The 22,401-nt window shown below is 35.8% G+C and overlaps 1 protein-coding gene across 2 annotated transcripts in view; it reads left to right on the plus strand.

Moving 5' to 3' along the window:
• The window catches only part of zgc:162928, a 193,158-nt gene that overhangs the window by 54,290 nt on the left and 116,467 nt on the right, over positions 1-22,401 (plus strand). For both annotated transcript variants that reach the window (NM_001430954.1, XM_005162707.5), the window contains exon 7: positions 18,821-18,987. In NM_001430954.1, the coding sequence (NP_001417883.1) occupies positions 18,821-18,987 (167 nt within the window). The remainder of the gene's footprint in view (positions 1-18,820; positions 18,988-22,401) is intronic.

Raw genomic sequence — 22,401 nt, forward strand, 5'->3', positions numbered from 1 at the left:
GTGCAATATGTGTGTGTGTGTCTGTGAAAAGAGCAGAGTGAGAAGCTAGGAGATCTCCTCAACTGTTTTTGGAGTTTTTGCTCAATAAAATAGTTAGTCGTCTGTATTTTCAAGTCCATAGTCTGTATTTACATTGACCCACTGGCAGCTAAAATCCACACCTACACTATCGAGCGTGTATGAACTGTGATTACTTTTATATTGCTGATTAGCTGTTTGGCATTTCATTCTCTGACTGAAGGCAGTCGACCAATCGCAACAGGCTGTCATTGGTCCAATCAGCGCAGATTAGCTTCGCGCTAAGGAGGGGTTTGGGAACAAATGAATCCCTGAACGATTCATACAGGAGTCGCTGGGATAATTAGGTAAAAATAAATGCAGATTATAAGACCATGAAAGTGTTTTTTGACCTTGCATGCATATTAAACTGTTGTTGGAGACCCTTACAACCAAGATATGACCCTATTTCATGTATAATATGGGCTCTTTAAAGCAAGATTAGCAGTGAATAGCAGTTAACGTTTAGCATTTATTTTATTACTTTCTCATGGGTTAATGGTTCAATGGGTTATTTTTTGATATGTCATGATGTTTTTGGTGGCTGGCCTCTCCTGGTTGCCATCTACTTCTGTTAATTTAAGCTACCATTTCATTTATTTTATAATAAAGGAATATAGAGCATACACAGTAAATGGGGATTTAAGGTTATTTAGTCTTTTAAAGCCAATTTAGTAGTGAATAACAATCAACATTTTACTCAGCTATAATATGAATTCAGAACATTTTCATATTGGATTATTTTTATGAATCTTTTACCGTGCGTTTAACATCTGCTAGTTAACAGCTACTGCTCTCTATTCACTTCTGTTTGAGGGTTAGTTCATCTAAAATGGAAAGTTTACTCAAGAGTTATTCATCCTCAAATGGTTCCTTCAGATGAAACAACATAATCTCACAACCTTTTATAACTTTTTGATTCAGTGGCTAATTTCAATGAGTATGTCTCAGACTCATTTGTACAATTTATTATGATTTGGTACTCTCTCAATGACACTTTGGTTTAGGGGTAAGGTTTTATGCCTTATTTTAAAAACCATGCTTTTTGTGAAATTTAGTTTTTGTATAACTGGATATGTAGCCACTACATAGCCACTACATAATAGTTATGTCTCCTCATGAGATCAGGCAGGCTGAACACAAAATAACATGTCTTAAAGTAGCCCACAGAGTTCACAGGTCCAAGTGTAAACTTGCTCACATGTTTCCTGCTATTGATCCAAACTGTTACATATGTCATGCTGAAAATGCAAACCTAGTTCACATGTTTTGGACCGGTCCTGCTTCCCTTTTGGGAGTCTGTTTTCGATTCATTTTCAGCAATTAAATCTATTAAAATTGTTCCTTCTCAGTTAATTGACCTGTTTGGAGTTCTACCCCTTGATTGTAAGTTATCATATAATTTTTTTTCTAAATTAATGGCCTTTCTGTCATTATTAGCTAGGCGGTGTATTTGATTTTCAAATACAGTCTTCGACGTTCAGTGATCAAATTTTCTAACATTATGTTCAAATCTGAAACTTGAAGCAGTTACTGTAGAATGAATGGTTGCCCATCTTGCAGTTCTAGGGCCTACTCACACTATGCTGTCCGAACCGTGCCCAGGCCCATTTCCTGGATCGTTTGAGAATTGTAAACGCTCTGAATCAAGCTCAGGCACGGTTCACTTGGCCGGCCCTGGCCCAGTTGGAGGAGTTGAGCATGGTACACTTGGGCATTGGAGCAGTACGCTTCTGTGTGAGTGCAAAACGTGCCTGAGTCTGAAACTGAAAGAGAGACGTGACTTTAAAGGGACTCTTTCATATGGATTAATTAATCATTCTTACTGTTCAATGAAGGCAAACTGTCATAGTTTATTAAAGACGAAAACCCCTCACTACACGACAGCTGCACCCTCAGCAAACCTCCTCATCCCTGCAGCACGAGGACTTTATGATTAATTATGAGCGTCAAAATTGGCTGATCTGTTTTGGGAAATATTTGACTACGTGTCACTGCAAATCAAACCACTAAAGCAATATAACTGAAGAAATCTCCACTATGCTGAGCAAAAACGCTTACTGAACAGTGCATCATCGATGACGTAAGTGTGCCCAGACCCGAATGTAATGTGAGTCCGGGCCGTCGGGAGAGACGGGAGGGGGGACAAACATGCTTTGGCCCGGTTCAAGGCAACTGTACATAGTGTGAGTATACCCTCAGTCTGTAACTTTCAGATGAGTCCTAGTGTTGATATAGTACAAGCATACAATTATTTCTTGACATAAGTCCACAAGTTTTCGCTACTGACCTGTTTAAATGCGTAAATTGTAAAATGAATACACATCATATATTGTTTATGCACATCATATACTGTGTTGCACAATATGAGGGTTATAGTTTGGTTTATTTTATTTATTTTTTTTTTAATAAAATTTGTACTGTTATATATTTTTATTTTCTATTTGTACTGTCATTTTCTTTTACTTGTGTTTGTTAACTGTCACAAAAATCTGATAAATAAATAAATCTTTTTAAAAAAAAAAGTAATTTTAAAGAATGTTTGAAACCTTTAACAAATGACTTCCATATTAAGAAAAACAAATACTGTGAAAGTCAATGGTTACATGTTTACAATAGTTTTTAAAATAACTTCTTAAAGAGTTTTGTGATAAGTAAAAGATGTGTAAATGATCATACAATTTTCAGTTTTAAGTGAACTTATTCATTCATTTATTCATTCATTTTTATTTTATTTTTACTTTTGATTTAGTCCCTTATTTATCAGGGATCGCCACAGCAGAATGAACCACCAACTATTTAGGTGGTGCACAGTGCATGACCTTCCAGATGCAACCCAGTACTGGAAACACCCACACACTCTCATATTCACACACACTTATACCCTGCGGCCAATTTAGTTTTACCCAATTCACCTATATCGCATGTGTTTGGACTGTGGGGAAACCAGAGAATATTTAAGCTTTTGTTTAAGCTATTTAAAGCTTTAGTATGTTAACAAAAAAGGGTGTTATTTAGCCAAATGTTCAAGCTGCTCTTTTTGCAGACATGAATTTAGTGACAAATTTGCAGTGAATGAAAATGATTATTTATTATTTCTCTTCAAAGATATTTCATGAGACGCATTGCAATTTTTTATATTATTTTTTGCAGCTTTTTGACATTTCTGAAGGCTGACATCCCTTACTCCCTACCCACTTTTATTAAATTTGAAAGTATATTTGTATAGAAGCGTCCTTTAAGTTGTTGTACAGTAGGGAAAGATCATGACATCCCATCAAATTTATTTACATATAAAAACTGTTGCAGCAATGTCAACCAAAGTTTAATAAAGCAAATGTCATGTGCCATAATGCTCTTGCACTCAATATCCCGGTAAAGCTAAGATGTTTTCTAAATCAAAGACTGCCATACCCTCCTGTAACCCCACACAAATCCCTCGAGGTGAGATGTTCTTTGAAACTTTATGTGCAGCACAGCTATATCTTTAAAACAGCAATCGCAGCTCCTTTTAAAAATGTTACCAGGGTGAATTTAATTGGCTAGTGTTTGAATGGAGGGCAGAGGCTGGCTGCAGAGAATGCGGCTAATTAGAAAGGATCAGATATTAAATAATAAATCATTTTCAGAAGCCGGCTGACGGAAGAGACTTCATTCCATTAAAATATTCTCTCACTTGATTACAGTAAATTATGGAGCCTCGGGTCGATACCGCAGGCGTCCCCAGTGCACATAGCGGTACAAGCACTGCCAGAGACTTTCATTACAGAGAACGAAGGCAGTGGGCTGCTGTGATCTCTAGCTTTAGTCCTCGTCAATGTGAATGAATCATTACAGGAGTAAACACATTCTCCTCTGGCATCGTGGGCCTACTTCTCAGAACAGATGTTTAGACCTTTTTGAAGGTACAACAATTCATTACAGCTGATGCTAGATGACTGTGGTGTTTATAATCAACGATTGAGTATTTGATTGATTTTTACTGAATATGTGTATTGCATTGTGTTAAAGATATTGTTAATGGAGCAATTGAGAAATGACATTCACTTCTGTCAAAAGCCCCTATTGTGCATTAAAAAAGGTCATAATTATGTTTTGGGGGTCTGCAACAACAGGCTGATATTTACGTCAAAAAACAGTTTAATTGTCTTATAATATGCATTTATTTTTGCCTAATTATCCCAATGACTCCCATATGATTTGTTCAGCGGTTCATTTGTTCCCAAACCAATCTTTAGTGTGAGGCTAATCTGCGCTGATTGGTACGATCAGGTACGACTTAGTCTGTTGCGATTGGTCAACTGCATTCAGCACGAGACAGAGAGAAATGCACACTAAGGCTTATCAACATTGTTGAAGTAGCCAGAGTGCAGAGTATATGTGTTTGATCCCAATGTAGGAGTGCAATAAAGCAATGCAGTTTAACACCGGCATATTGCTCTATTCTTAGCCATAAGTAAAAACAACTACACACATTCAGTGTTAATCTATACAGCGGCAAAAGCTATTTTAAAACTTGATTATCGCACATGTGTACAAAAAGCTCATGGTGGCCATGGCAGTGACAAATGGCAAACGATTGCAAGCTTACAAAGTGAAGTTCATTTATGAAATGATTTCGAGAGGATCACATTATGAGAGCTTATGATTGCTTTTAACCGGTCCCGCATTATTCAATTTCATATTGGCCAATCAGATGATTCCTAAGCCACTATAAATACCCTAAGTTCAATATAACAGACATCTTCGTTTTGAAGAATCCCCCCCTTCCACCCCTACTCCTCCTCCTTTCCTAGATGGGTGGCACGGTGGCCCAGTGCTACACACCCAGTTGCCTCACAGCGAGAATGTCACTGGTTCTAGTTCTTGCCAAGCCAGCTGACTTTTCTGTGTGGAGTTTACATGTTCTTCCCGGGCTCACATGGGTTTCCCTGGATTCCGCGATTTCCTCCCACCGTCCAAAAAAAACATGCAACTTAAGTGAATTGACTAATCCAAATCGGCACCATAGACATACTCCTAGTAAGTAGTTATCTCTTAGGAGCAATCACTATCTGTTCATCAGCCACTACAACAGGGGAGTTCTCGAGATCTACCTGAGCTCAAAGTCCCCTCTCGCCTTGCAAACGGGAGGGAGCCCCAAGCTCGAGGATCTTATAAGCTCAGGGATCTCTCCCGGGATAGCATGCCAAACATGCTTTATAATCAATCATCAGCTAAGTGTGAACTCTTGAATGCATTTAAATGCATAGAAAGTGGCACGCATCACATTTTTAACTTGGCTTTAGATGTGATATGTGAATATAAATAGTTAACCACATATAGTACAAGCTGTATGGAGCAATAACAAGTAATTAAACACAATTAAATACGTATCTTCACCTTAGAATTATAAGGTTCTATTTGACATTTTTGTAAAAATTGAGTTATTGACAAATTCTTATTAAATGACAACTTATTTACATTATGGGATGTTTTTTATATGTTGTTTACATTTTCCGACTTTTTATTTAAAAACAAATGTTACACACATACTGTTTGCTATAGTATATGGAATGCAAAAACTTTGAAGCTCAATATCTAAAAATCATTCAGAACGCAGATACAACCTTATAATTTCAAGGTATATTTTGTCTTGTTTTTAGTCTAAATATCTAAAAACTCTTAAATCAAGAAAAAACAATTCTTGGCGAGCAAGACATATTGTCTTGTTTTCAGAAATATAAAGTGAGTTTTCCTTAACAAGACAGAAAATTTAAGTAAGATTTATTTAGTTTTTTGGCAAATAATATGGGCTCTAATATTTCGTTCACATGCATTTTTATTTTATTTTTTTGCTAATACTGATTTGCTAATGCATCTTTGCTGAAAATGACGCATGCTTGAAATATAATTAAAATGTACTGACCTCAAACTTTTAAATGGTGTATAAAATAACTACACTGTATAAATATATTTGATTAATTAAAAAGTCTTGAAAGACTATAGGGATTTGAAAGTATGACAGTCTATGTTTATATGATCAAAGGTATATTTTCCAATGAATCTGTAATGTGAGTCATAAAGCGAGAAAAGTCTAGTTAGATTACAGATCAATCAATCTTATGAAATATCTGTGGTGAATCAAAAAACATGGAGAGCAACAAGTGTAGTTTGATCACAAATGAACGACTATTTTGAAACATTTTAGTTTAACCTGTGAAGTGCAACTCAAAACAGGCTTTTATGAAACCCTGTTTTTATTATAGAATCCAAAACCTTAGGCACAACCATATAGATTGATTCCTAAATATATTTAATTTAGTTATTTTTATGAATTAAAGCATATTTGACTCATTCTTTCCCAAGTTATTACAAATATCAGAATCATTTCATTTAGTAGGGAATTTCCAAGCAAAAGGCTATGAATCAGAAACATGAACCCCTGAACAGAGACTTAAAGGGCCATGAAACCCCCTCGTTTCAGCAGGGTGTTTTCACACCTCTACTTTGGAAAAAGTCAGAAAAGTGGGCGTGTCCAGCTCTGTTTAGGGGGGAGTGTCGGAGGAACTAAAGTGGGATGGTCTATTTGGGCACGCGCAAGTTTCAGAGTCAAAACACACACACACACGCACACACACACACACACACACACGCACACACACACATACACACACAAACACGGGAGAAAGTGATGGTGTTTACATGGACATCTGTAGTCGAATTATTTGCCAAATTATTAAATGGTGGACTTTAACTGCAGTTTGGCTCTTTCAATTAGGGAATTCATTCATGCCCCTCGCGACAGACAAGATATTTGATTCGAGGAACTGCTCTAAGCGTGTATTTTTCATGCAATGTTTGAGACCGCACGGCGAATGAGAGAAAAAAAACCCTCCGCATTTCCCGGAAACTTAGATGCACACGGCAGGTAGTGTCAGAAAGCAGCGTATGTTATTCCGGTCACAAAATGCAGCGAAAATCCTACACGAGGTTAAAGTTTGGTTGTGGTGCTAACATGTTTACACTCTGTGCTATAATTAACTTAGTTCGATACGAACAAACTGAATAAACAAAGAGCACTGGTCGCTCACTTACCAAATCTGTAGAGACAGGACAATCACCAGCAACTAGAGCCGCGTCTTTATGGAGAGAAGACTACAAGCAAATCCGGATCTCAGCGTTTGCAGATGAGAACAGCTCTCAGGTAAACAATAATCCTCTTTAGACACGTAAGTTATTGTTGTCGAGCGTCGCGTACACTGTTAATCCACAAGTGACTCCAGCTGCGCTCTCACAGAGAGAAAATGAAAACAAAACTTAACTGCAGCAAACTATAAAAGCAACACTTCACGTTTGTTTTGCCAACACAACGTGGCGTCTCTGTTGTCTAAACACTGTGACAGTAATGAATATTAATGAAGTTGCACAATAGAGTGCGCTGATTGGTTTGAACCAAGCCTTACTCATGCATTAATGCAACACACTATAAGACGTAATAAGACACACTCTGGCTCAGACATCCAGTCTACACGCTGGAATACAACGCTATTATGTCATGGCCGTGACGCAGCTTCAAAAATTCGTTTCAAACCGGAAGTACGAATTTGCTTGAAATAACGCAAAAACAACCAATTTACACTTTTTAGCGAAATATAGGTGTCCTAATAGTGTTTTTAGCAGTGTGGGACACATATACGACTGTCAACAGCTCAAAAAATGTGTTTTGGTGTTTCGTGACCCTTTAAAAAAATAAAACACAAGCATTGCAGACTCTCAAACAGTGAGATTGGCTGAAAATGTTGTTGAGGGCCAATAGTTAAACATGACTTTTGCTTTAACTTGCACATAGTGACTACGTCATGTGTGCCACATGGTATTACCACATGGTTTCTTTATGTCGGAGTCACCCAGTCATGTCTTCATTGTTTGCAGCTTGTGCAAAATGCTGCTGCTCGCATGTTAACTAACAGTCAGAAAAGTGAAGTTTGTTTTTAATACTATTAATGGCCTTGCTTCTTATTTATGCGAAATTTTGCACATTCACTAACTCAGTAGAGCTTAGCCATCTGCTGACCAACTTCTGCTTGAAGTGTCTCGGTCAGGATAAAAGCAGTGGGGTGACTGCTCTTTTGCAGTGGCAGGTCCTAAACTCTGGAATACCCTTCCAACTGAGCTTCGTACAATCACTGACCTGCCACTTTTGAAAGCCCAAGGTTAAGACTCGTTTAAATTGGCTTTTAGTGCAAAGCACTGACACTTAATTATGTTTTAACGTCTGTTGGATTTTATAGAATTTTTTGTATTGTTTTGCATCGTCTCCTTTTCTGTTGTGTTGTGTAATATGCTTTTACTAGTGTAAAGCACTTTGGTCAACCTTGGTTGTAGTAAAGTGCTATATAGACCTTTTTTCTTAGAACGCAAAATTACCCATTATGCTTTGCGTGTATACGGAAAGGAATGCTTAGAACTTCCTGTCGGCAGCTGATGCGTATAAACAGTCACATTTGGACAGCTTTGAATTTATAGTTTAATCTGTTTTACATGCTTTTTACCTTTTTACTTTCATCTTTGAACTAATACTGTTGTCGATCAGCACCACCTCCTGGACTGATCATTTTAAAAATGCGATCCAATAGGATGAAAAACAGCTGCTGCGAGGCATTTTCCTCTCTTTGTCAGACGGCATCTTCTGCTGTTTAAAAGAAGCCTCGGCACCGATAAAGTCAACATTTTCTCTTTCAAACAAACAAATGACCAGCCCAAACAATTGTAATTCACCAAAATGTTTGGCACACACACGTAGCCTACTGTACTGTCCCACTAATACACTGATTTAATAAGTGTGACAAAGTGAAAATAAAGTGACATTTTGAAGACAGAAAAACACAAACCGTGGTAAATACAACACACTAAATGAAACATAAAAGGCTCGCATTTAGAACGAACAGCAAATCAGCCAGCAGAGTATCAGACTTTTATTGGTAATTTTTGTAAATTGCATGACACACCTGTTAAGTTTCATGCCAGTAATCTGGTTTGCTCTATGATGCAGTGAAGTATTTCGTGTGGCTTGTCGAGTTGCTTGCATGTGTGTGTGTGTGTGTGTGTGTTGAAGAGCCGCTGAGCTAATAGCTGACAGGCCGAGGAAACACACACACGCTGTATTTCGGACGACAGACAACGAACTAGGAGAATGTTTCTCTCTCGTGCTTGAACCACATCTGACAGATTAACAGATTTAAAACAAACCTTCCAAAGTTGTGTCACAAAAAATACTCTGTTATACACTCAAAACAGTGCGGAAAGTACCTATTGTAAACGCTGTAAACGGAAGTTCTAAACATTCTACATTCTAAAAAAGGTCTATAACTAAAAGTTGATTGATTAATTGTGCGCGCACACACACACACACACACACACACACACACACACACACACACACACACACACACAAACCACACAGCCTTTGCTTGCACTCTATTACACACACACACACACACACACACACACACACACACACACACGCGCAGGTATTTACCACACACAAGTTAATGCCGGATCCATTAAAATAAATAACGGAACGCAAAACATGAATATCCGACACTTACTTACAACTCCAGGACAGGATCCGGCAAGATCCGGCTTAAATTAAGCACTGAATTTTGACAGCTGTTTGAGTCGCTTCTTAATGAACTACACCTCTGTGTAGTAAATGTTGTACGTGGAATTACCACATGGTTTTATTCCAAACTCATCTCGTAACTCCAGTCAAAAGGTTGAAATACATATTTCTATGAGATGATTCCATAGTTGTGTGTTTATCAGTCCAGATGAATCAATAAAACCAATTAAATCTTCTGTTCATTCAGCGACTACTATTTCCCAAGGGGATTTCATGGGTTTATTCATCTGTATTTGGGGGGGTTTGTAGATTTCCATGGGAACACCTTCTTGTCTTTAGAGGAAGACTTAATACTGGTAACACTGTCTTGCACATCTTGACAAAAAAGCACAATCATAGTTCTTGCTCAGTTACGTTTGCAATTTCAATTCGATTAATTGCCCAGCCCTAAGTTCAAACCTTGGTATGTCATTCAAGGCATGAATCAGCAAATACAAAACCACATGAGCAGTGGATACAAATCTCCCTAATAGTCCTGTGACCCAGCATGGCTGGTTTCAACACCTGTTCTGTAAGGAAACGGCAGCTGCTCTGTATAATGACCATCGCCTTCCCTCTTCTGGAAATAAAACACACTGTTTCTCTCTCATAAGCTCATCTTTGAACAGCAAGCTTCTCCTTAGCTGTCAGTCTTTAGACGGTGGAGGACGATGTCGAGGCTGCTGGGAAATGAGCTGGATGCTGGGAAGGGTTATTTTGACTGATTTCGGAGATGATAAAGCCTCATGTGGGACTCAACTCCTATTTCTTTTACACACAAGCACTCAGGCAGCATATTATAAAGCGTAACCCCCTCATTCTCACACTTTTTTTTTCTCCCCTGCTCCCTTTCCTTTTCCATGAAACTCCTACGCTTTGCATTGCTCTCCTTCTTTTCCTTACATTCATAAACATCCCCATCATCCCACTCTCACAGCATGGTTCCAGCTGAAGACATCCAAGGGGGGTTCAGTGTGCAGATGTACAGTACATTCAGATGAGACTGTCTGACAGTTTCGCATGTAGTAATGTGTTAGTGTAGAGTAAGCACTGGGAAGCAGCCATGGGATTGTTCAATGGTGTCCAACAGACATTTAGTGTTAGCTCCAGAATGATATAGGCTACAGTATATGGCATTTACTTGACATACAGTGTGGAAAACAAGCATGTATGAGAATTTCTAATCATATTTTTATTCTGTTGACTAAGACTAATTCATTTTTACGGATTCTTTCAGTGATTTTTTTGAATAGTTATTTTGCTAAATTATCTGGAAGGTTTTCTTAAAGGGTTTTTGATGAACCACCCCACTCTATTCTCAAACTTGATCTAAATCATGGCATCACTTGCTTGACAAAGTTAAGTAGACCAAAAGATCCTCAAAAGCTAGACATCATGCCTAAATCCAAAGAAATTACAAAAAAGACAAGGAAAATAATTGAGATCTACCAGTCTGGAAAATTTTATGAAGCCATTTCTAAAGTTTTGAGACTGGAGTGAACCACAGTGAACCCATTAGCTAAATAATGGCAGAAACATGGAACAGTGGAGAATCTTCCCAGGAGTGTCCAGCCAACCAAAAATAGCCCAGGAGCACAGGGATAACTCATCCAAGTGGTCACAAAAGACCCCACAACAATATCCATAGAACATCAAGCCTCACAAGGGGGTGTTCATGACTCCACCATAGGAAAAAGTCTGGGCAAAATGGTTTGCATGGCAGAGTTCCCAGACAAAATCACTGCTGAGCAAAAAGAGCATATGCACTCTTCTCACCGCATTTCAGAAAAAAAGAACATCATACAAACAGTAAAATGTGGTGATGGTGGTGGTTGGATGATGGTCTATGACTGTTTTTCTACTTTAATAACTGATAGACTTGCTGTGATAAATGGAATCATGAATTCAGTTGTGTACAAACAAAATCCTAAGGGAAATGTCTGGCTATCTGTTAGTAATGTCTAGCTGAAGCAAACTTGGGTTCTGCAGCAGGACAATAATCCAAAACAGACCAGCAAAACCACTTCTAAATTGCTAAAGAAAAACAAAATAAATACATTGGTGTGGCCTAGTCAAAGTCCTGAACTGACTCCAATTGAGATTCTGTAGCATGACCTTAAAAAGGCAGTTCATATTTTAAAACCCTAAAATGTGGCTGAATTACAACAATACTGCAAAGATGATTGGGCGAAAATCCTTTCACAGTGCTGTACTGACTCTTTGCAAGTCATCAAAAAGGCCTGATTGCAGTTGTTGCTGACAAGGGTGGCCCAGCCCATTATTAGGTTTAGGGACAAACACTTTTTCTCACATGCCTACGTAGTTTTGTATTTTGTTTTCCCTTAATAATAACCATAAAAAAAATAAAAAAATAAAATAAAAAAACTTGTGCTAACCTGTGTTATCATTGGTTCTGCTTTATTATATATATATATATATATAGAATATAATTTTACAATTATTTTTCAAACTGAATAATAGCACTTTTTATCTTCTGGCATCACCCCTGTCCACTATCCAACCCCTCCAAAAAAAAAATAATATAATAAAAATTATAATAATACTTATACTACTACTACTACTACTACTACTACTACTACTACTACTAATAATAATAATATTCCCATCCCTGGGAAACATCCACACACACTCATTCACACACACACATTCACTACGAACAATTTAGCCAACCCAATTCACCTTTATCGCATATCTTTGGACTTGTGGGGGAAACTGGAGTACTCTGAGGAAATCCGGGCAAACGGGAAGAACATGCAAACTCCACACAGAAATGCAAACTGACCCAGCCGAGGCTCGAACCAGTGACCTTCTTGCTGTGAGGTTAACGTGCTACCCACTGCACCACTGTGAAGCCCAATAATAATAATAATAATAATAATAATAATAATAATAATAATAATAATAATAATAATAATAATAATAATAATAATAATAATAATAATAATTACTATTGTTGTTATTTTTTGTTTTATTTAAAAATAATTTTGTTATTGGGTCTGTTTTAAGTATTGTTGGAGGGAGGGGGGTATTTTTCCACTCTTGGATTGATTGATGTAAATACAATTGCTGTCCATTATACATGCAAATACAATAGAGGAAGTAAAAAGTTCACTTGTATCTTACGTATGTATCTTATGTGTTAAAACTGCATCTGTGAAACCGCTAACTGACCTACGATCAGTGAAAGAACCACCACACTTCCCACTTATTACATAGCACAACCCAAAATTATTCATACCTAAAACATATATTAACTGTGTGTACTTTGAGGCCTGTTTTATTTTGATACCAAGAATAACACCGTCTTTAATCTGACCTATTTGCAGTGTTTTGTTTGGTTAACCTTTTCACCCTTACCATACTGTACATCCCTACTTGTTTCTAAAATCCCATATGGTGAAAATAAAACATTTTCTTGTTAAAATATATATTTATTTATATGTTAAATATCTTTTGTAATACAAAATATATGATTTAAATCTATTTTAAATATAAAGTATTTCAGAGCTAAAGCCAATACATTTCAAACCTTACAAAAGGGATCCATTATCCATTATTTGAAGAAAATGTAAAAAAATGCAATTTAAAAAGTTTCTTTCTTGCCTTTATATAGATATTACACATGATAGTAACATGTAGATAATGTATGTTTGGTGTATTTTTAGTTTTTACATAATTTTGTTTTACTTTGTATTTGGAAACTAAAACATGTCTACCATTTTTGCCATATGGGACATTTACAGACAATTGGCTCCTCATGGCCCTTGAGGTCTTTGCAATTTCAAGCTATTTACATCATGGTTATTCCACATTACTTCATTCTCAGCTTTTGGGTTTGTGGTCTTGTTTTCTTTTTCGAGGCTGCGAATGATTCTGCGGATACAGTCTGTTCTGCCAGGAGACTTTCTCATCCCACAGGAACGCGGCAGCAGTGCAACTTTAGCTCAGTCTAACAAGGCTACACATTGCCGTACCAGCCCACTCGAGGGCTTTCAGTTGCATTCATCTGTTCTCACTTTCATTTATTTTATTTTCAGATTCATTGTTTGAAACAGTCTAATGATTTGAACCCTGGTCAGGCCCCATCTGAGAGACAAACTCTTCTACATGAGCGGAAATGCGTAAATTGAACGTTTCCATTTATGCAGCCTGTTTCTAAATCATTATTTGTTTGGGCTGTGCTTCAGTGCACTCTGTTTACCACATTCCCCGCCACTCGAACAAGCCCTTTATTAAGTGAAATGCCTGGATAAATCAGGTCACTAATTCCACCTCTGGTGTAATTAAGCTAAACTGAGTTGGAGTAGTCATTATTGTAATATTTGTAATATGTGAAATGCTGACTTTGTCCTGTTTGTTAGATATTGTGGGCTGAGTGTTATTTTTGTCTCTCTCTTAAAACAATTAATGTGTGTCTTTGAGGTTTAACGGAGTAATTGATTTGAACAGCTCTCTGCCCACAGAATAAATTGCATATTTGTTTCAGAGTTTTTGGTGATTTGCAATCTTGCTGCTTCAAGTGCATGTTATAGGTCTGGTGTAGCAGTCACATAATCTTCGTTATACCCATACGCAGACCTTGATGCACACCTCGAAAAAAAAATGCAGTTACACATCGCAACTACACAGAGTGCAAGTGATTGGTCGGCTTGGTAGCAGTGACTGGTGTGGGTGGGGCAGAGAGCTGTGGGAGTGGAGGGAGCCTGGTGGTGCGAGTAGCTTAATAAGTCTCATGTCCTGCAAAGTAGCTCGGGATGGATACTTTTATTTTTATGATTAAAGGTAGAAACATGCAAACATATTTGTTTATCTGATCCATGTAACTGTGCCCACTGCCAGTTTACCCAATTAAATTTGGGTTGCCTTTGCTGAAAACACAATGCATTTCATTTCAGTCACAAAGGCTGCCCAATGTGGGCAAAAATGCAATCTCTGGAAGACAGTAGCAGCCTCCCAAGTGAGATGCAGGTTCAGAGATAAAAAAAATAATAATAGATTAATAAATATGTATAATATATATGTATAAGGTGGTTTTTAATTTGCAAAAAATACAAATATTACAACTATAAACATTAACTGAGCAGTTGGTGTTGTCAATCTGGCAACCTGAATGTGAGTCAAGTCACACTTGTTGACAAAACCCTGCATAATAAAATCAATGCTATATACTGCACTCTTAATGTTGCTGAATATTTGACAGTTCATGCCTCTTACTTCCTTGAATGAGTAGAAGTTTGCACAACTTTTACTATAGCAATGCAATCCAAAATAGTCAAATAAATTTCACACCAAGAAACTTAGATACCCCACTGACTTCTAGCATTTTGAAAGTGTTATTGCCAGAGCAGCACAAACAAAACAACCTCAGCTACATAAATGGTATGTGCCATGCGGTCACTCGACACAGTATAAAACAGGCTTTTGAATTCTAGTGCAAGTCTATTCTAAATGCACTATTCTCCCATTGTTTTTCTATGTGAACATGTACTTGACAGATGCGTCATTATTACGCTTACATCTTGTGTCGTTTGCAGTGCCTCTAACATGAGCACTTCATTTTTTAAACAGAGTGTCAAGTTAAAGGAAACGTTAACTGTCAAGTTAAAATAATTTCAATAATGCCACTTATCAATGACATTTCCAAAGCAGTGGACTAGTTAGAAGAACTCTAAGGTGGGGCAAGTAATGCACGCTTTTGTTTACAAATTGGCATGACAACTCTGTCATTTGACGTTAACATGTTGGAGAATAAAAAATAAAAACATTGAAGACTGCAACTCAATTTTCTGTTGTTTGGACATACTTAATCATACTTGATCTAAAAGTATCTGGCTACATTTAAAATATAGGATTTCTAAATGTAAATTATGTCTGGCTTTTTAGGTCATGTAATAGTTTTGTGAGCAAATGAAGGAAGTTTCTATGTAGAATGTTTTGTGTTTTGCAAGAGAAGCTTTTTGATCAAATGTAAAAATATCACAATAAAAGGTCCTCAGTGTTACACAAATATTTAAAGCAGAATTTAAAAGTTTTGTGAGTAAATGTAAGTGGATAAAAGTGAGTTTATACGTGGAACTAATATTTTAGAGACCGTGTAAATGTTTTGGGGACAAATAAAATGTTTCTTGGTGGAACACATACTTTAAGGAAAATAGCAAACTTTTGCAAGAGAATGTGAACAAATGTCATGTTTTTCAGTGAAAGGCAAAAGTTTTATAAAATAAAGTTTTGTGAATGTATTCATTTATGTGAGAACTTTAAAAGTTATCCGAGTGAATGCTAAAACCTATAATTTTCCCATTATTTTCTGTCTCTGTTGACTTTATAGGTTTTTGGTTTATACAAAACAAGCACTTAATGACAAATTAATAAATAAATGTTAAGTATTCGAAATGATTTTAAGGTCAGTAATCATACACTGTGTTGGAGGAAAATGTATTTAAAAAGAAAAAAAATTATATGCCAAGAAAGCATGTTCACTAGACTTTAAACAGTATCTGTTATGGATGCTCTTTGTTTCACTAAAATAGGTGTTCATATGAACATTTGCATCTCAGCATTAATAATATTGTAATACATTGTTGTAGAGTTGGGATCTAGGCATTACTGTGGGCCTCCTAGTTTAAAGTAGAGGGATGTGCTACATTAGCATAGCCATTAGCATAGTAATGTTCAGCCCAGGATATTAAAACAGCTCTGCTCTGGCCTTAACCTTTCGATTATCAGTGAAATAATGTCCTTCCAAAAGATAACAATCAAATTAAAACCCTGCAGACCATTTTTGTCACTATTTATCAGGGAAATTTTTTACCATTATTGTAATGACGTGGAGCATACATTCATTATTCATTTCATTTATTTCTCTATCAGTTTGCTCAAAATTAAATAATTGATCTGGTACGTGTGGCCTAGGAATAAACCCTACTCCCTGGCTAGTTTTAATGTGCTATCCAGATTTGTAATATTGATAAAAATAACATTAGACTTTCATTTATTTATAGATTATGTTTATTTTTTATAGAAAATGTATAGAATTGTACGTTATTTTGTTTAATTGTGTGGTATTGCATGATGCCATACACATAATCTTTTAAAAAGGGTTTAATTAAATTTAAATAAATTTAATTTAATTTTATTTTATTTTTTAATTAAAGGTTGATTGAGATGGATAGTGTTGTCCTATAAACAAACAAATAAATAAATAAGACTCATTCACCCATTTATACTTATTGCACAAATTAAGTTATAATATATATATATATATTATATATTATATATATATATAATATATATATATTCAAAATGTTGAATGAACAAAACGTAGGGGTGGAAATCTATATCTATATATATATATATATATATATATATATATATATATATATATATTTTTTTTTTTTTTTTTTTTCACCCCTACGTTTTGTTATAATATATATATATATATATATATATATATATATATATATATATATAGATAGATATAGATATAGATATAGATTTCCACCCCTTCGTTTTGTTCATTCAACATTTTGAATGTTCAAAACATTCACAATCTGATTTTGTATATATATATACACACACACACACACACACACACACACACACACACACACACACACACACACACACACACACACACACACACACACAAAATCAGATTGTGAATGTTTTGAACATTCAAAATATATATATGCTCATTTTTATATATGCTCATTTTTATATGATAAACAGGTTTAATGTTTGAAAATTTGTTGAGTGTCGAGCTATAAGGAATAACATTTTGTGACCAAATTTATATATTTAAACATTTTTGTTGATCGTGTTTGTGTGAAATTAAAGCTTAAATTGAATCAATTTCCTCATATAAAATGTCTGTGTCTTTTCAGAAGACTCTTATTAAACTGTTTGATTAATCTGAATTTTATTGCAATTGTTTGTTTACAAATGTTAGTATGAATTTTAAGTTTTTCAGACTTTCAGTGGAGGGACATAAATCTCTCCAATTTGATTAAAGTATCTTTGTTCCAAAGGACAAACACATTTCTAATTGGTTTGGAACGATATGAGAGTGGAACAATGATTGCAGAATTTTAATTTTGTTGTGAGCAAACATGCCAATGTAAAGTTGTGTGCATAACACAAGTGGAGTCCTTCTAATTCATGCAATTTTGATGATTTTATGTGCCTTTTTTAATTTTGGTATTACTTCTCTTCCAATATTTTGTGTAATCACTTTTACTTTAGTATCTGAAGCATCCTGACCTCTACAAGATAAGGCTAAAATGGTCATATTTTCAAATGTAATGTTCATATTGGAGGTTTACTTTAAAGCCCACTTATTATTAGTCATGACAATGTGAGAAGGATTGCCAGCAATTGAGCTGAAACATAATGTCTATGCCACAGCAAAAACTGAGAAAAAATGTCTTGTCCTCAGTCATTGTATGTAGGATACTCACCTTTAAGTTTATTACAGTCAATTACAATTTTCTATATGTCACTGTATAGTAGATTGATGATATATACAGTGTTCTTATGCTTTCCAATCAAATGAATAAAAGCTGATTTCTTGTTGATGTCGCACAAACTTCTGCAGCACACAAAGAAATAAGCGGCTGAGGTTCAGAAACACAATAACACAGAGCAGATCATACACTGCTGTAAAAATGCTGTGTTCCACACAATCGATTTCGGTTGGGGCAATATAAAGTGTTTAAGTTAACTTTTTCTTTTTTACAAATTTAAGTGGATTCAACATAAAACACATTGTCCCCAAAAGCTCAAGCATTGTGTTGTTTCAGCTCATTTTAATGTAGTAGTTTAAACAAACAGCAAACATCTTTTTTTTTTTTTTTTGAGTATGTACAGTACAAGTATTTGAATTTTACAGTGATTGCTGTATTTTAAAACTGGTAAATAGACTCAGCATTTCACTTTAAAAAGAGGTTAGTTGAATTTACTTTAAAAAAATCAGTTCATAGTTTTGAGAAAAAAAAGATCAGTTTATAGTTTTAAAAACTCGCTGACACTAGTATCGATGTTGAAACAACCCTACTGAAAACTATATTGATAAAAGTTTCTTCTCTTTCTCTCTGTGTGCAGCTTGAAAATGGAGACAAAGGGAAAGGGCCTAAAACAGCAGCAACAGAATCACAAGAAACTTCTGGCAGCCATGTTGTCTCAGGACTCATTTGACTCCATGCCTGATTCGGCTCCATCGGTCACTGAAGATGAGATTGAGGATGAGGACGATGCCATGGAGCTGCTGGGTAATACAAAATATACACACACTCACTTGTACAGCTACCTTTATCGGGACTTCCCATTAATGTAATGATTTTTTATATTGTACAGATAAATTTTATATCCCTCTGCTCTAACTCTAAACCTAAAATTCACTGTAAATAATCTGGATTTGTACATTTTTAAAAATACATAATTATGTGATTTTATTTGGCGTTTTCCACATGGAGACCAGAAAATAGCAAAAATGTTCCCACAGGTATTGCAATACCAGTGCATGTTGAACTTGTGGGCACGTTTGGAATGCAAACACACACACACACACGCACACACACACACACACACACACACACACACACACACACACACACACACACACTACATAACCAACAGCAGTCAAAATCTCATACATACTGAAACACAGTTACATGTTTGTGGCTTGAATCATCACTGATTTTGAAAAACCATTTGCAGTTAAAATTTTGTCCTAAATGCTTTTTGATATCTGAAGCACATTCAGCCTCATTTAAGTGTTCAAATGTATTAGTTGATGCTCAGTTTGTTTTTGAGTGACTTTTGTAAGGGTATACAGTGTTAATCGATTAGTATTATGACAAAGGGCTCTATTTTAACGATCTAGGTGAAAATTATAATATGCATGGTGCAAAAGGGGGTGTCCAAATCCACTTTTGCTATTTTAAGTATGGAAAAATACTCTGCGCCCTAGCACATGGCCTAACAAGGTTTTTATGGGTGTTTTAACGTAACGTAACGTAACATAACATAATGTGCATTAAACTAATCAGAGTCTCATTTCCCGTTACCTTTAAGAGAAAGTTGCATTGCACCATGGCACATTTGCTATTTACATGTCGAACTTTGTAAGTAGAAAAACTTAACTTGTTTTTATTAAAGTGAATATAAATATGCATATAATGAATAATACTGCTAATAATAATAACATTATAAAAATGCAAATGATCATGAATGAACTGAAAAAAGGCATAAAGAAGGCATGGAGGCAGTGTTTTTTTATTTATGTAGGACATATACATTTTTGTAACATATTTGTGGAGAAATTTGTGTATTGCTGTACATATTGTAAGTATCAAGCAATGTGTAAGTAAACCCACATAGGTGCAATCAACGTGCTCTGGTATGGACTTTAAACCTGCTTTTAGATGGTCAACAGGGCAGATCTTCAAAATAGCAACGCGCCAACAATGCGCCTTAAACCACTTCTATATTTGACCGGCACACCCATGAGTCCATAAAGTGGTGCAAATGGATTTGCTATTTAAACAACGTGGTGCAAAACGTGCAAATTAGGGTTGTGCTGGTCTGAGAATAGCAACAAATCACACCTAACATCTTGCACCTTGTTGCGCTGGGTGAAAGGGCTCAAGGTTTCATTGAGAAATTTTCGGCATAAGTAACAACACGCATCAATAAAAAACTAAATAAAAAGAGTAAATGTAAAAACAAAAGCTAATTCAAATTAAAATCAATTTCGATATTAAACAAATAATGCATTGCTTATTTTCTTTATTTTAGGTCAAATAACTAAATTACTGCATTTGAAAAAAGCTCAAACTTTTTTTGTAAAAAATACACAAAACTCAAATAAAAGGTAATTAAAAATATCAATAAATAGTCAAATAGTATAAAAATATACATTTTTAAATATAAAACTAAACTAAAATAAATAAAGCTAATTAAAAACAAAAAAATACTAGAATTTAAAACAAAAACCTGACAGATAATACTATGGGTTATACTGTACATCTAGCTGCTTGCTATTCTATTCTATTCTATTCTATTCTATTCTATTCTATTCTATTCTATTCTATTCTATTCTATTCTATGCTATTCTATTCTATTCTATCCTATTCTATTCTATTCTATAGGGTATATGCAAAGCTAGTGTTTTTCCCATACTGATAAACTTCCGGTGACCTGTTATTGTGAACTTTTTTCCATTTTTTACAGTTCCTTTTACAGCATCGATGTTGTAATGTCATTAAAATACATTTAGTTACATAAACTTTGGCATTTATTTAGTTGCTCAAGCGTAAAACGAGACAAAAAGCCGTTTACTCGCATGCGCCCATCAGAATTGGCAGGCAAGCGCAGAAGCTCCATTGACTATACTGGGGTAAAATAAATGCTCATATTATAAAGACATGGCGGGGGAAAATGTAATTTATTGCAGTGCTTCTTGTACAATCTGAGACCCACTTTAAATCGGATATCACTCAGCTAGTGGTGATCGCTGATTTTTTTAAAGAAAGCAGACCTTAAATGTTACAGTTTTTGCATTGGCATACAATTCACCAGAAGCGTTTAACCTAGGTTACTGGCAAATTAAAAGTCCTATTAGCATGCTTCGGCATATACCCCGTTCTATTCTATTCTATTCTATGAAATGAAATGAAATGAAATGAAATTAGGTGACGCAGTGTCGCAGTAGGTAGTGCTGTTGCCTCACAGCAAGAAGGTCGCTGGTTCGAGCCTCGGCTGGGTCAGTTGGCGTTTCTGTGTAAGAATTTGCATCGTCTCCCTGCGTTCGCGAGGGTTTCCTCCGGGTGCGCCGGTTTACCCCATGGTTCAAAGACATACAGTACAGGTTAATTGGGTAAGCTAAATTGTTCGCAGTGTATGAGTGTAAATGATTGTGTGTGTGTGGATGTTTCCCAGAGATGGGTTGTGGCTGGAAGGGCATCCACTGCGTAAAAAGTGCTGGATAAGTTGGTGGTTCATTCCGCTGTGGCAACCCTGGATTAATAAAGGGACTAAGCTGAAATGAAAATAAATAAAATAAAATAAATTTAATAATTTTATTTTTTATTTAGTTTTATTTTTCACTAATGGTCAAGATGATTTTCAGTACCCGAATAAGTGTTATTATCAAGTTTTCCAGAGAGCTTATCATTGTATACATATAGAAACAGATAGCAGCACTTTTAGGAAATCATGTTATGGACTAACGAGTTTGGTTTGTATTACACTGTTCTCAACAGATTGTCACATTTGAATCCCTGTGAATCACTATGATTCAGTGATTACAAGAGCGTGGCATGCTAAGTCCCTGTTCCTGTGCTGTTGCCAGATCACCCCTCAGGTACCCGAGCGATGTGGCACTTTAGCTCTGTGGCTTTAGCAGGTTGGTCCCTGCATGGGTGTAAGACGTAACCCTGCGCCTCCCACACAAAACACAGCCGGTGCTTGGGGCAAATCTGTCCTTTTCAAACTTCAATAGAATTAAAAGCTTGAGCATGTGAAATGCTTCTGTATTTTATAAAGCAGAAAATAAATGCTTTTTCTATCAGATTCTACCAAAGGGTAATTGTGTCTTTAAAAGAAGTGCATATTTACCATGTTCTTGTTGCAGTGTATTTTACATTTATTATAAAGATAAAACTGAAGACACATAATTACTT

This window comes from Danio rerio, chromosome 24, assembly GCF_049306965.1.
Source record: "Danio rerio strain Tuebingen ecotype United States chromosome 24, GRCz12tu, whole genome shotgun sequence".
In the NCBI taxonomy this organism is placed as follows: domain Eukaryota; kingdom Metazoa; phylum Chordata; class Actinopteri; order Cypriniformes; family Danionidae; genus Danio; species Danio rerio.